At 40.9% G+C, this 15849-nt stretch overlaps 1 protein-coding gene across 1 annotated transcript in view; it reads left to right on the top strand.

Moving 5' to 3' along the window:
* LOC115370787 (leucine-rich repeat and fibronectin type III domain-containing protein 1-like protein) overlaps positions 1-15785 on the top strand; it is a 100052-nt gene extending 84267 nt beyond the window's left edge. The window contains exons 7-9 of the mRNA XM_030067955.1: positions 4295-4944; positions 13139-13239; positions 15181-15785. Coding sequence (XP_029923815.1) covers positions 4295-4944; positions 13139-13191 — 703 coding nt within the window. The 3' untranslated portion in view covers positions 13192-13239; positions 15181-15785. The remainder of the gene's footprint in view (positions 1-4294; positions 4945-13138; positions 13240-15180) is intronic.
* The last annotated feature ends 64 nt before the right edge of the window (positions 15786-15849 follow it).

Raw genomic sequence — 15849 nt, 5'->3', positions numbered from 1 at the left:
ATTACTAGACACAAGCTGGTTAAACGTAATTATATTTACTAAAGTGGTAACTGTGGTGAGTGGTAAGAACTCTTAATAGATTGGTAATTTGTGCAGACAACATCAGTGGACTGACCCTGCTCATGCAAATATGTACATAATAATGTATGCTTGTTTCATTTTTTTTTTTTTTTTTTTTTTTTTTAAATGAATGTGAATCAATTTAAGCTTGCCTGAAAATTCCCTTTCTTGCTAAAAACAAATTCAGGTGTGGTGTGAAAGGATGTGACACTTGTGCAGACAGACACACTTTGTACAGTGCCATGCACATTTTCATAAATATTGAAGCTTGCTTTTTCTGTTTCTGTGCCAATTTAATTATAGGCTCAATCAAGCCTGTGCCATAATTCCTTTTGAGTCAGTTTGTTTTGTTGGTAAGTGTACTTTTTAGTTGCCTTGCTTAGAGTCATGAGAATCACAGCTTGCCTTTCCACAAACAGCAAAAGGAAGGTGCAGGTTTCTACTAATTACTATGGAAAGCAATGTGTGAGACCACATATATTTGATTAGCAGTGTGCATTCCTTATGTATTTCACTGAGGGACACTGCCAAATGTGGCCTCCTGCAACCATCAGCTTTCTTAAAGCCTAACATTAAACAATGACTTACTCACTTGTCCCATTACAGCCCCTAAACTCTCTGCCCAGACACTAACCCTCTGATTTGTGTGTGCATGCAAGCCACCATCTTCCAGGGTGCCCCATTACCAAACTGAGCCAAATGAAGCGAGGCGAGTGGCTGTGCAGCCCTGCGATGCTGCCTCAAAATTGAAGCAATTAAAGAGCTGGCTCAAAAGCAAGAACCACCATGAATAGCATGGTGAAAGAGAAGGCAACTTCCTACAACTGTAATAATATAGCCCTCGTCAATTGGCTACAATTTTAAATGACTGCAATATTTACTGATCAAAAGTAAAGTCTGCATATTTGCCACATTTGAAATAAGTAGTTGCACCATTTTCATTTGACTGTTTGAGAAGTATGAAATCAGCATTTAAAAAAAAAAAATAAAAAAAAATATGTATGGCTAAATCATGAGGATATGCTATAGGACATAATGAAAAAAAAGACATAAAATGAAAAAGTAACCTCTCAGGTATTATACAGTTTCACCATTAATTTTTATTAGACTAAGCCTAGTTTTATTTATTTATTTTTTCCCTTGTTATTTTAATATTTCAAACATATCCCCTTTAGCCTCTAAATGAGTAAATAAATACATAAATAACAAATTCTATCAACATCAATAAAATGCAGGCATCCAGATCTGATGGAAAATAATAACAATGTGATGCAGGTAGCCACTTATGCAAAAATGGCTGATTGGTGACTGATTGGTAAGTTTGTCCCAGAGGTGTTACGGTTCATACCTCATCAGTTGCACATCTGTCAGCAGCCATTTTTGATAGATCACTAACATTTCTATTTCAGTATCACTCAAAATGTAGTTGGAGTGTTTAGGGCCCGGGTTGATTGTTGAGAACATCTGCATGGCAGCATTGTGGTCTACACCCTGTTCGTTTCTTTTAACCCAGGACTTATGAAAAGGAGACATGAGTGTCAGCTATTTTTACACCTGATCCCCCTGGTCATACATGTCACCATACATGGCCAGTCAGGAGGAAGAGCAGTTGTCTGGTAATTGAAAAGTTCCTGGTTTGATCCCTGGCTCCTCCAGAGAACAAGTTTCTGAACCCCTAATCATTCCTGATAGACAACTTGGCACATTGCATAGTAGCCTCTGCTATCAGTGTGTGAGTGTGTATGAATGGGTGAATGTGAGGCAAAAATTACAAAACATGAGTGGTTGGTAGATTAGCAAAGTTCATTCACCATTTACTTGCATTCTCCCTATGCACATCGATGACCAGGTAACGAGCTGGGCACGCTGCCTCTACCATGACCTTTTAGTTTCATATTATAAGTTTCTCTGGGATGGACTGGGCCCCTTGTGTGTGGATTAGATTGGAAAAATAAGAGAGGCACAGCAATGAATTTGCAGTCAGTCAGGGCTCAGTGAGATTGTTGTTCGATGGTAATGTCTCATCAGGGCAGTCATTCAACAGGCTGTCCAGAAGAGGGCGGAGCCTGTGTGAGATAGAATTACAGTTACAGTATTGTAACCCAGTATCTTGGTACCTGGTCTTATACAGTGTGCAGACTACGCACACACTAGGCAGGCGGTGCTGATTGGCCGACTGTGTTTATGTAAATTTCAGTGAGCTAGTCCGTGCATGTGATTGGAGGAGAGCTATAACCCAGGAGTCCAGTAGAGGGCTCAGCTTGTGTCTTCAGAACAAGGGGGTACAATATCATAACCTTTGTTATTTCCCCCCAAGTTTTTTATTAAGGTATCCCCTTGAATTTCATGTCATGTCATGTCAAGTCATGTGGTGCAGCCTTTTGGAAACACAGCAGGGCAGTGGAACGTTCCTGGTTCGATTCCTGTTAAAAACCACAGTCCTTAGATCAGTTCAGGGATCCTTGCACACCAGACTTCTCATGCAAGGTCACACACACACACACACTCACACACACACACACACACACACACACACACACACACGCAAAGCTATCTCCCAGGCCTTGTTTTGTGCCTTGTAGAAGTTCAATGCCATCGATGAGCTTTGGTGCTGAGACTGGGCCCGCCAATATACGGCTGCCCACTGGTTCACACACACATACACACACACACACACACACACACACACACACACACACACACACACACACACACACACACACAGATATCTGGCTTATGATCAGTTCTATTTCACTTTGACTCTATTGTACAACGTGTTTCTGTCTCCCTGCAGAGCTGGAAATACATTTATGGGGCAGGGGTGGGCACGGACAGGAAAAAAAATTATAGGAGAAAAAGTAAAAGACATAGAGGAAAGGAGAGAGAAATATGATTTTGATGAAACATAGAAATGAAATATGGGTGTTTGGCAATTCTCCTAGTTATACCAAAGGCCCCGAGAGAAGGGAAGAGAGAGAGGAAAAAAGTGGAAGAGAGAAACTGAGCTTCAGAGAAAGCAGTGCTGCTATTTACCTGGGAGAATTTTAGGCAGGTTTCCCTTAAGGAGAGCAATGGTTAAAAAAAAATAATAATAAAATAAATCAAAGCTACAAATTTACCATTGAAAAGACAGAGAGAGGATATGATAATAAGAAGAGTCAGAAATCTGTTTAATCAAAGAATGGTGATTTCTACAGCTGTAGGGGATAGAGAACTGTGCGATTGTTTGTCAAATCACAGTCTTATGAATTTTAACTCTGTGGGGAAATAAGGAACATGAGGTGGCTGCTGTGCCACAGGCGTTACTGCATGGTAACAGACAGTGATAGTCAGCTTTTCATGTAGTAACACACAACACAAGGCAAGGCAGTGATACAAGAACATGCAGTGATAATTCATTATGGCATTTTTTATCACCCGCTTGATTGATGCGGTGTAGAGTGGTGGATCACAAGTGTTGGACAGACAGAGGTTTGCATTGGCAGCCATGTTAGTTCCCTGATTCGGCTCCATGACAGTGAGCAACCTGAGCTTCCATGCCAGCTCACAGGGGCATCCCAACATTGCAGTGTCACTGAGGACACTGTCGCAGGATACTGTTACATAATGTACAGCCACCATTTTAAAAGAAAAGTAAGCAATATAATCGACGTGCTGTTGCCTAGAGTGTTTCAGTGTGAATTGGTGTAATATTTCAGCATTTCTACTGGTGTCTGTTTTCGCCAGAACCACTGATTATACAAAATTATTTTTTTATGTCCTTGAGCTGATATGTCTTAGGTGAAGAGCTGTTTTTTGTTTTGTTTTGTTTTGTTTTGTTTTGTTTTAATTATTATTGCTGTTTTTCATTGTGCTTTAGTTTGTGACTTTCAGTCTTACAGTGGCATCAAAAACGAGACAAAAGACTTCATCATGTTACTAATACAACATGTCAAAATGAATAATAAAAGTCACAGTACAGAGGAATGAGCATAAAAAAAAAACATCTTTTAATATGTGCTTTGCTTGCTTACTTGTAGGTGACACTGTGAAAGTGTGTGTGTGTGTGTGTGTGCATGCCTGTGTGATATGTACATATTACAATACATCAGTCAATCTGCATTATAGGTATCCTACTGTACAACTAAAACCTGATCTCCATCTTCTCTGCCTCATACAGTGCAGCATGAATGAACCCACATTGTTCACATTTGCTGATACTAACCTGTTTCTTTCCTCTTGTCTGCTTTGGCAGGATGATTCCATCCAGCAGCAACGACTTCCTGGTTCGTGACCTAGCTGCTGGGCGCACCTACGATCTTTGCGTATTGGCTGTTTTTGATGATGTCATCACATCACTGACTGCCACCCGGCCTTTGGGCTGTTTATCATTCACCACAGACACAGAGTTCAGCCAGTGCCAGGCCTTGCACAGCCACTTCCTGGGTGGGACCATGATAATCATCATCGGTGGGATTATTGTGGCCTCTGTGCTGGTTTTTATCATCATCTTGATGATAAGATATAAGGTTTACAGCCACCAAGGAGCAGGCCATGGAAAAGCAGCCATTGCAGCAACAGCGCCAAGACCACAGAGCAATGGACAAGGGGGAGGGGGGCAGGTTCAAGTCCTCCCTCGCTCTGCTTCCAAAATGACTGACAGTCAGGATGACCAACTGCTGGGGCCGTCCAGGGCCATGTCGCCTAGCAACACCCTGAGAGACACTGTGGCATTGGTGGAGGAGGAGAGCAGTGGACGGGGCCTAATGACTAGAACTGACTCTTTGGCCAATGAGGAGTTGCTGTCACCCACCAAGGCCCGCCTCTCCTCCAGGGTCGCCATCGAGATGAAAAGCAGGCCGCCATCTGTCGCCAAAGAGCCCACCTCCCCCAAGGATCTGGCAGGTAGTAGAGAAACAGATAGAGAGGGAGAGCCAGAGGGAGGAGGCAAGCAGCAGAGCAGGAAAGGAGCAGTTCAGAGATGTGGAAAGACAGATGAAAAGAAGTTTCTCGGAGAGCGAGAGCAAAGACAGACATAGAAGTGAGAACAGAATTTACAGTCAAACACAAAGGATGAGGACGGAGGATGAGAAATAGACAATGTGCAATTGAGGGTGTGAAATTGAGCGAGATAACGACTGAGTGAAAGACTGAGAAACTGAGTGAGTGTGAAAGAGAGACTGAGGAAGAGAGATGACTTTCTTGTGGACTGAAAGGTAGTAAACGAGACAGAGGGGATGAGACACTCATCCCACTGTTTGCACCGTGCAGTGCTGTAGCTGCTTCTGAAATTATAGTGCACTCTGTAACCCCTGGAGTTGGATGGCTCGATGCTTAGAGGGGTAGAGGTTAGAGAGCAGATGGGGCGACATGTCAGATCACACTTTCTCTGACTCTGTATTAGAAAGGTTAGGGTTCTTTATATAGTTAAAGCCCAGATTTCAGCTACCGAAAACAAGCCACAGTTTGTTTGTCCTCACTGATATAAATCATGCTTTTGCTTTTTTTGTTACGTCGTTTTACATTTACCAGTGGCTAGAGCACATTGGTGTACCATGGAGAGAGCTCAGCTGTGTGTTTAGAGTTGCCAATGTTGAACAAACCTATTGCATTAACAGCTCTAAATCTAATGACTGATGCTTTAATCATACACCCATATTACCCTTCTGAAAATTTTTTTCAGCTTTAGATAACACAGGTAATATCTTGACAATCTGGGTTTTCTTTTAAATGGTGACACTGCCTTTATTGTCTTTGCTTTCAAGTGGTTTACTTTGAAGAAGCGTTTACCCAGAAGTCACATATCAAGGTATATAGCGGATGGAGGCATACCAAAAGAACAGACAATAACAGTCACGTTGCACAAACAATGTAAACTCCTTAATAATACAACACAAAGAGCACATGATAAACAATACACATACAAACTAAAGAACTAAATAGGGAATGTGAGCCAAACAACAATGAACTGGGCTCAGAAATGCCTGTTGCCCAAAAGCATGCTGGGAAACTCCACTGAATGGAGGTCACTCAGACGTCGGTCAGCGACCGACAGATAGACACAGATAGATTTCTTTTTATTTGCAAAATGCACAATCGTTAGAGTGGGTTTCCTGAATCTATATAGTTTTAATAAGCAGGTATTTCAGACATTTCTTTGTGGTTAAAATCCAATCACTATCTAGTTTGAGCCACGCCCGCTTTTTTTTTGTTTGTTTGTTTTTTTAATTGCCCCAAAACAAATCCAGATTCAAATAGTGGTGCCTCCTCACGTATGTATGTATATTTGCTTATGTATGCAGGAATGTAAGGATGTATTCAGTGATGGATGACAGAATTTATAATTTTTCAGGCCATGTTACATTTGTTTACTTGTACATAGGTTAGCTGGTTAGCCAATCAAAGAACACTGAAGACCGAGTCAAGCCAAAAATACTCACTGAGTCGGGGGAATAAAAGGGGAGAATAAGGAAGGTTGCACTTGACAGAGGGCTGCATCGCCAGCGGCTGGAAGAGGACGGCTCCCAGCTCCAGGGACCGGACGGCACGCGATGTGTGCTGATGGGCTCCTCTTTTCTGCAGAGAGGCCACCAAACTTTAGAAAGGCTGTTTAGTGGATTGTTAATAAAAATAATCAGAGCAGACGGTAGGCAATGCTGCTCCTAACCCATGGCTGATCTTGCGCAATGCCGTGCACCACACAAACTTGAAATAGCAGAGTAGAAAAAGTTCAGTTTGAGGAACTCACAGCAGTTACAGTTGTGGTTACACTGCAGTTGTATAGTCTTTTATTTTTTTTTCCATTTTATTTTATTTTTTTTAAGTCCATAATAGGTCAGACTGTGAGACATGACATATATCAGACCAGACCACACTGACTTTAGTTAAAAGGGCAAGGACAATTTATATTATCTCTGTACATGAGGCCTTCACACATTCTAGGAAAATCTAGCACTAATCATCACAGATTTACAGGCAACAGGGGAGAGAGCCTTAGGGGGCGTGACATGCAACAACAATCAGTCGAACCAATGATGTTTTGACCTTTTGTGGCATCAGTTTGCACTTTTCAGGCTTTTTGGCATTGTGTCACATGTTTCTCTGACTTCGAGGTAAGGAACCCTCTGAGGGCTGATGTGAGAGGAGAGGAATGTGATGGTGTCGTTGGGATAACACATCCGACCGTTGCGAACATTGTTCAGGGTTGTGTTCTTTGAGCAAGTTCCATTAGAGTGCTAGAAACAGTTAGACTTTCAGCGCCCTGGGAAGGCTTGTTTTCTGTCAAGAATGACACAAACATAGAGCTTAAAAAAGAAAAGCTGCATGGAGGACAAAAACAGGTCTCATTGGACGGTTGGCTGAAATTCAGTGTCAGGCTGAAAGAAATCCAAACTACCTTTTCTCTTCCTTTTCTCCAAGTTAAAATGCCTTGAATGCAACGGGACATCCAAGGAAATTTTAAGAACATGTTCTCCCTCTTGTCGGTGGATATAATAAATATTGTATACATTTAGTTAGGCTATCACTAGACTGATAGACTGATAGATGAGGACCACATAAAACCACATAAAACAAAAAACCCTATCATACTATACAGTACTACTACTATTACTTTGTTGGCCTGAATGAGGCTTTGCTATAAGAACATTTTTTTTTTTTTTTTTTTTACGATGATTAGTCAATGGATTTTAACTCACTCCATCCAAATGACCTTGTGTCAAAGGCATTGGAGTTATTTCTATAACTACATTTTGAGGATCAAGGCATCTACTACTACAGCTTTAGTGAAATTGTTGGTCTTCTCAGAGGGCAACAGTTAGAGGCTGGGATGACGTGTACCAGCACATGTGTAGTCTTTATCTTCATTCTGAGTTTGTTCTGCTCCTGGTCAGGTTAAAGAGAGCTGTATGGGGGTGGCGGAGTTCCTTCAGTTCAAAGCAGCTACCTTTTACCTCTCAGTTAAAGAAAAGAAAGTTTACCCTTAAGGAGAGCTCATGGACATTATTCCTATGACACTTGTGAAAAACAAATCATTCTCACACCTAAAAATACGACAGCCAAGCCTCTTACCAGTAACATTTTATTTTTTTCTGGCGATGTCCCAGTGACAATGAATGACAGACTGAAGTTGAGCACTGTGTCAGTACCCAGTGCATTGCATCGACTGGCTCGTTTTCAATCTCAGAGCTGTAAACATTAGTCTACTTCATTCATTGTCTTTCGATGATGTTGTAAAATACCTTCCGTTTTTGTCTGAAATAGTCTCACTTGGGTATTCTCTTTTCTTAATCTTTTGAGCTTATTTACAGTAGATCAGTTACTGTTGATAAAAATGTAGTTGTGTTTTAGTATACTTTATGCCTTGCACTTCAATTGAGTCCCTACTTACCATGGAAACCTTGTGTTTCCACCGAGTATTCTCTGTAGTTCAGCAGAGGTCAGTTTCTCACAGCAAGAACTGGCATTTTAACCTCACACCGTAGGGAATTAGAAATTTGTGTGATTTTCAGTTATGTAATCCTTGCTGGAAAAATACAGATGGAAAAAGGGATTTTATGCAACTCAATGAAGGATAAGTTAACCCTCATGGAAAGGTTCAGAGATAAATCTTACTCCAGGTGTTTTAATGCATTCAGGAGCTGCTTTTCAGGAGTCAGACTTTTGGAGTAAGTTACTCATGTTCACAGGGATTGCTTAAACTGTCCAATTTTACTGGAATAATAGGAATCCACAAGAGCCTGTGGATTTTCATTTAGGGTCGATTTTCCTGTACTAAGCCTACTTCATTGCACTTCTCCTTTAACACGAGTCCACTCAGGAACTGGGGGTTTCATTAAAACAGATAAATGGAGGCACCATTTCACATGAGCGGCTTAAACAGCTGAGTCGAAATACTTTATCGGTGGCTGATATGTCATTCAATTGGCCTTTCCGAATGGATTGAAATTAGATGTCACTGAGTCCTAACTTTGATAGTAAGGAGACGGCAAGCGATCTGTGCCAAGCAGATTAGCCTGCAAGTTCAGGGAGAGTCCCCACCTTTTAACAAACTCCACTGGACCTGTAGTGGCTCTGACATTTATAACACAATTATTTCATCCTGACTTGTATCGCCATCACTCATTACTGTATGAGAAGAGGGGTTCAAAGATTTGTCATTGTGTCACTGTCATAATAGGTAACAGGGGACCATGGATATTAATGGGCTTTAGAGATCGTATTACAGTAAAAGTTGTTTTCTTTCTTTTTTTTTTTAACCTCTGAATTTAGTTAATGGGAAGTCTGTAGGGAAATTGAGTTTGGCCAGTGTTCAAAGAGTTGATGACTAAGTTGGAGAAATGCAGGGGCGGGACTGGAAAGTGCTCATTAGGACTATACTGGTCTACCATTTTGCTAACTGTGATCTGGAAGAGGCTAAAAGATTGAGATTCCACCACATGGGCAACATTTTCTGCAGACCTTATTAACGTTTCCACACCCAACTGACTTGATGTGCAAGTTTTTTTTGTTTTTTTTTGTTTTTTGTTTTTCATAAGCACTCTAGGCACAGATTTGTGTTTTGGTTAGCCTCAGCAGGAGCTAAAATCCATGATGTTCCACTGTTATGATTTTCGAGGGATGATTTAAGGCGATATGAAGGGTGATCAGTTTTTCCATACATAAACTTATTATTGTATTAATGTCCATGTCTGAAACTCCCACAGACCCACACAACTAAATTTGCTGGTGTAAGAGCTGCCCCTCCTCCTTCCATTTCGTAGCAACCAAGAGAATAGCAACAACGAGAGAATGAATGAGAGTAACAGTACAATTAAATGCCTTGTAAATTCAAAGTATTAGATAAAGGCATGCGTCATTCAGTAGCACGTTGTTTTCTGTCGTTTCGATACATAATTAGCATGCACATGCAGCTCACCTGCTGTTGTGAAAATGGAATCGCAGTGAAAAACTCGCAAAATGTGTTTTTTGGGCGACTTAAAGCACTCTGCTGAAAAAGAAAGTCAACCGGGCAGACACACACTGGGAGAGAGAGACAGAAAGAGGTGGGCTGAGTCAAGTCGGTATGTGTGCAGTGAGAGATGAGAGGTGTGTGTGTGTTGGAGGGGGACTGCAGGGAGAAGAAGGAGAAGAAGAAGAAGAAGAAGAAGACGAAGAAGAAGAAATTACCTACTAGAAATAGGGTAATGCATTATTTTCAATAGTTCAATAGACCAGTAACCCAATCCTCTTACCATAGAATTCAAACTACAATGATAACACTGGCCACTACAGGTGTAGATGGATATCGTATCGGTGGGTCTATGGAAAACAAGAATATATTATCTGCTGCTGACCTTTCGTTATAGCTACAGAAAAAAAATGGTACGTAATTGTGTGAAAATGTCATACATGCCCCACTTGATTATACAAGATGATGAAAGGGCCGGCAAAAACAAAACGATTGGACTCTGTCCAATTGAATTAAATTGCAGAATAAATTATTTCTATAAAGCTCAGTCAATTAAATTTAACAACATCACTTCAATCATTTTTTTTTTTTTTATTTTTTTTTTTTAACCACTGACTCCTGTAACATTTCAGAGAAATCTCAAGTACACCTGACCTCACTCGGTGGCACAGAAGCATGCCTTGCAATTATGAGAAACCACAGAGAGGAAGCAGGTTGTTGTATTTGCAGTGGGAGAAAGGTTTAGTCTTACCGTTTCTAAAGGCCATGCTACAAATGCAGCAATTTGACACTATTTGGCTTCGACTTGACAAGAGTATATTTTTAGGATACCTCTTTTCCATAGCCTATAATGTTGGTGGTAACACTGCACTGTTATCCTAGTCTAGTCTGAAGACAATATTACACCTACACACTGCATCAAAGTCTAGGCTTTTATCCCAAAATGATTCATTTTACCACTGTGTAATTTTCTTTTTCTTCTGCCAAGTAAATAAATATGTGAAACATCTTTGCGTTAAAGGTATGCCGAGGCACCACTATTTGTGTTTGTATTTGTATTTGCTTTGGGGCAAAATTATTCAGATTCAGGAACAACAAAAAAAAAGTGGGTGTGGCTCAAACTGGTAGTGATTTATTTATTTATTTTTTTGATAGTTGGATTTTTTTCCCCTCAGTATATAAAATGCTTGAAATTCCTGCTTAATAAAACTATATAGGTTTAGGAAACCCATTCTAACATCTTTGCATTCTGCAAATCAACAGAAATCTAGCTCTGACAAAATGTGGTGGACTTGTGCCTCTCGGTGACCGACGTCTGAGTGTACTCCAGTCAGTGGGGTTTCCCAGCATGCTTCTGGGCAACAGACATTTTTTAAGACTAGTTCATCGTTGTTTGACTCATGTTCCCTATTTACTTATTTAGTTTGTATGTGTATTGTTTATCATGTGCTCTGTGTGTTGTGCTATTAAGTTTTAGGATGGTTTTACATTATTTGTGCACCATGACTGTTTTTGTCTATTTTGGTGTAGCTCCATCTGCTTTATTTTTCATCATATGACATCTGGGTTTATGTTGCTTCAAAGTTAAACACTGAATGTTGAATGCAACAAAAGCAGTGTCATCTTTCATAAGTAAAACCATGTTGCAAAGATATTACTGTGTTGTCAAAAGCTTAGTCTTTAGAAAAAATATATGGAGGGGTAAGTTACCCATCAGAAAACCATTATTCACTATTTGCTGAATATTGATTCGGTTTCAGGTATGCCCCTGCTTTGCATGTACTATAGTGTGTATCTTATTATAATATGTTGATGACGATAACAGTTGTAAAGCTTGCTGTCTTTCCACATATTGGAGGTTGTTTTTCTGGTTGCTCAGCTCTGCCCTACATGAACTGACTTCCAGTGACTTGTTGATTGTTTTGCTCGCAGTGTGAACACACAGGAACATTTCATGCCAGGAATAATTCTGTTGAAGTCAGTGTCAGTGTTTCACACAATGGCAACTGGCTCATTTTGGAGCAAAACTCTTAAAAGGAATCCAAGAACTGTGTCCACAATGGGAAAAAGACTTATGTATTTGTAGATGCTTTTGGGGCTTCTCAGGCTGTAACTGTGTCTGTGATGTGTGTTTCACTGGCTGCTGCATTGCAGAGAAAGGCAACATTGATCTGACCAGCGAGAGCCGCAGTGAGTCAGTGTGTCTGAGGGACGGTGCAACTGACAGACACACAGAGCGACCTTATCACAGGCCTGCCATTGTAAAAACAAAAAATGTGGGCCAGCATGAGAAAAGAGGCCATTTAACCTGAACACAAGGTAGAAAATTGTAATCAGTAGTAGCAGTAATTATACAAGGAACATAAACTTAATATGTGTGCCAATTACAAGAAGTATCAGTTAACCATCCAGCCAAGGAATGAATGTGTGTGTGTGTGTGTGTGTGTGTGTGTGTGTCTTCAGGAGGCTAAGTTTGAGTGCATGCGTGAGTGTGTCTGCGGTCCTGTCAGCTCAGGGTCAGCTATCCAAGCCCTGCAGGTCTTTTTGTGCGTTTGTGTATGGCTGTGCAGGCCTGCTGGGTTTTTAACTGCCTGGGGGAGTACAAATGTCCCAACAAGGATAGACAATGTAGGGAGATGGTCAAGTGTATGTGCATGTGTGTGTGTGTGTGTGTGTGTGGATGTGTGCGTGGGTGAATGTGTACACTGGTGCGTGCATGGGTGTGTTCTCCCCATGGCCTGTCCATGACCCTGCAGCCTGTCTGTCCTCTATGTAGTTTAATCTATCATCACTCCTCTCAGTGTCGTTCCTTATGCCCTGCCTCATTCTTCATTTCTGTCCGTCTCTATGAATTCATCTCTCACTCTCCTCCTCCCCTACTGTTTCTCAACCTCTCTTTATATTTTCTCACTACTTCTCTTCTTCTTTTTTTTTTACTTTTGTCTCTCTGATTGTCTCCTCTTCTTCTCTCTTAACCTCAACCTACCCCTGTTCCTCCCCGTTCCTCTTCTCTGCATCTGCGTTGTTCTCTCTGTTTCTTATTCTTTGTTTCTCTCCATCTCTTCCCCTCTCTCTCCCACTCCTTCCTTATTTCTGTCTCTTCTTTTGTCTCTCTCTCTCTCTCTTTCTCTCTGTCTTCACCGCCCCCAGCAGCAGATGACAGGCGGCCTCGTAGTGTCGAATGGAGCGACTTTAAGATCTGAAGGTCTCTTGGCCTCGCAAAGAGAGAGCGCCAACACTGCACACCAAGAGTAATGACTGCCACTTAAGACTATAACATTCCCTTTATTTCCTCCTCCAGTCTCCCGTCTGTTCCTCCGTCTCTCTCCCTGTGTCACTGCTCTTCGCCTCGCTTCTGCACTCCTGCACTTGCTCATCAGTTTTGTTTCTCTCCCTCTATTGTTCTTTTGCCCCGTGCTCCTTTCTTCTCCATTTGGCTCCCAAACTCATTCACTCATTAAACTTCTCTTCTATCCCCTCTGCATTTCCTGTTTCATCTCCCTTTCTTTAAGCTTTGTCAACCTTCCCTCCCATTTGCTTATCTGTGTATATGTTGTTATTCTCCTTTTTTCCAACATATCTTTCATCCCGCTCCCCTCCTTTGCCTTTTAATTTCTTTTCCTTTTTGTTCATCCCACTCCCTCTCCTCATCATAACCCTACACTCTCCTCTTTCCTTAGTTTTGTCAAGTCATTCCCTTCCTTTCCCTGCCCTCTATCTCCTAATCTTATTTCCTCTTTCCTTGTCTTTCGCCCAGTTCCTTTTGTCTCTTTCCTGCTTGCACATTGTTTCTTCTGCTGTCCTTGCATATAAAATACATTATAAATATACCTTCTTCTTCTTATTGCTGTAGTACCTCCTTCTTTCTAGTGTGTTTTCAATTTTCAATATCTTTCTCTTTACTTATTTTTTTTATTTACCTTCCTCACTATCTTACCACTCGTGCTCTGTCTTATCGTCTCCACACGCCACCTTCTCTTCTCTCTTCTCTATCACGCCATCACTTCCATCCATCTGCCTGGTACAAAGAGTGATGGAGGAGAGGAGAGGAGAGGAGCGGAGTGGAGGATGATGGAGGAGAAGACGGTGGAGATGTGGAGTGGTTGTGATGGATGCACACAGACCGAGGCATTAAGGAGACGCTGCATCATTCGTTAACTGACACAATAAGCACTGGTTGTACATAAATACAGTTAAGAAATATCTGCCCTGACAAATAGCTAAAAAATACATTCTCCCCGACAAATACACACATTACAAATAACAGCTGTAAGAGTATACTGCCACCGCAAGCACAACTTAATAATTTTCCATTCTATTTAGATTCTTTGCTTTCACTTGGCAGCAAATCTTGCTTATGCAGACATTTTGTTTTGCCTCACAGCTGGGGCGAGATGTTCTCACAAACGAAAATCTTAACTGACGTGAAACAGTTCACCTTTTGAAATATTTATTAATTATTGTCTTACAAGCACACCATTTCTAAGGAACATTAAACATTTTGCATCTTAAGAACTTAATAGTGATTGTCTAATTTTGTTACCCCTTATATAACTTTTTATATTTTTCATGAGTTACAAATCATCCTTCCTAACCACTGTGGAACATTTCATGCCTTGGTTAGCAGAAAACTTTCCTTTCAGTGGTAATTGGACAAGAAACGGGATTAGTCACTGCAGCACCTACATTTTAAATAGTAACTATTTAATAAGTTCTTGTCTTAATACAAGCTAAACATCAAACCCGTCAAATTTTTAATTTGATTAATGAATTGTGAGGCTTGCCTTTTCCATTCTTTTGGCTCCAGGATAACAAAACAAGGTGAGAAGGGATCAAGAAATAACTTTTAATGGGGACCCTTTAATAACTTTTTGCCCTAGCCCGTCCTACAGCCTTGTCCTTATTGGTTGATCCTGGACCTCAAACGTTCTAAACTGCATCTACTTCTGAAGGTTTAAACATTTCACTTCAGCACCTCAGTGTTTTCAATATCTTTCTGTTAACTTGATATTCTGAATGTGCTACTCTGGCTCAGTGATGCTCTAAGTGCCTCGTCCTAATCCGCCTGTTCTAAATGCTTTCTTATAGAAAACAGATGATGCCCCTGTTGATAGAGAACCCCCTTTATGTCCTTGCACTCGATGTTGTTTTCTCGATATCATGTTCTAAATACTCGGTGTCCTCTTCTCCAGAACCCTGATGCTGTGCTGAGGAGGAGACGTGGAGAGTGGACGTCACCACCAAGGATAACCGGTGAAACCCTGAAGACCTAAGGCCCTTGCTCCTTCCCCCATACCTCCTGTTTACTGCACCCATCACTTTGTCTCCATGAATACCATGGGGTTATACACTTGTACTGTCTTGTTTAGCCGGTTGCTATTTTAACTGGTTAACCCGGGTCTTTTGTCTGGATTGGATGTCTGTTTGGCTATTGATTGTCCAGTCACTGCCGGATCCAGCTGCCAATGTGATCGATTTAATCAGTATTATGAAATGCACTCACCAAACACTGAATCCACTTTAAAACATCTGTATCAATGTGGAAACGAATATGGTGCAGGTTGGTAATGAAAAACAAACAAACAAACAAACAAACAAAAAACATAAAAAGGCCTCTTGATATGTCATGAGATAAGTATGGACAGAAAATATGAGTGCACTTATCACCATCTGGAGTTGCATCAACATGCATGGACAGATAATAAATTGAATGCATAATAAAACCAGATGGACAAACACTGAAATGGCTGAGCAGTAAAAATTGGATGGATAGATAACAAAACCTAATGTGGATATACAGTAGGATGGATTACAAAAAAAACAACAAAGGTAATAAAATCAGTCAAAGCATCCGGATGGAT

The sequence above is a fragment of the Myripristis murdjan genome, chromosome 13 (genome assembly GCF_902150065.1).
Source record: "Myripristis murdjan chromosome 13, fMyrMur1.1, whole genome shotgun sequence".
In the NCBI taxonomy this organism is placed as follows: Eukaryota; Metazoa; Chordata; class Actinopteri; order Holocentriformes; family Holocentridae; genus Myripristis; species Myripristis murdjan.
The sequence above is the reverse complement of the archived record's forward strand: the minus strand, read 5'-3'. Positions and strand labels throughout refer to the sequence as shown.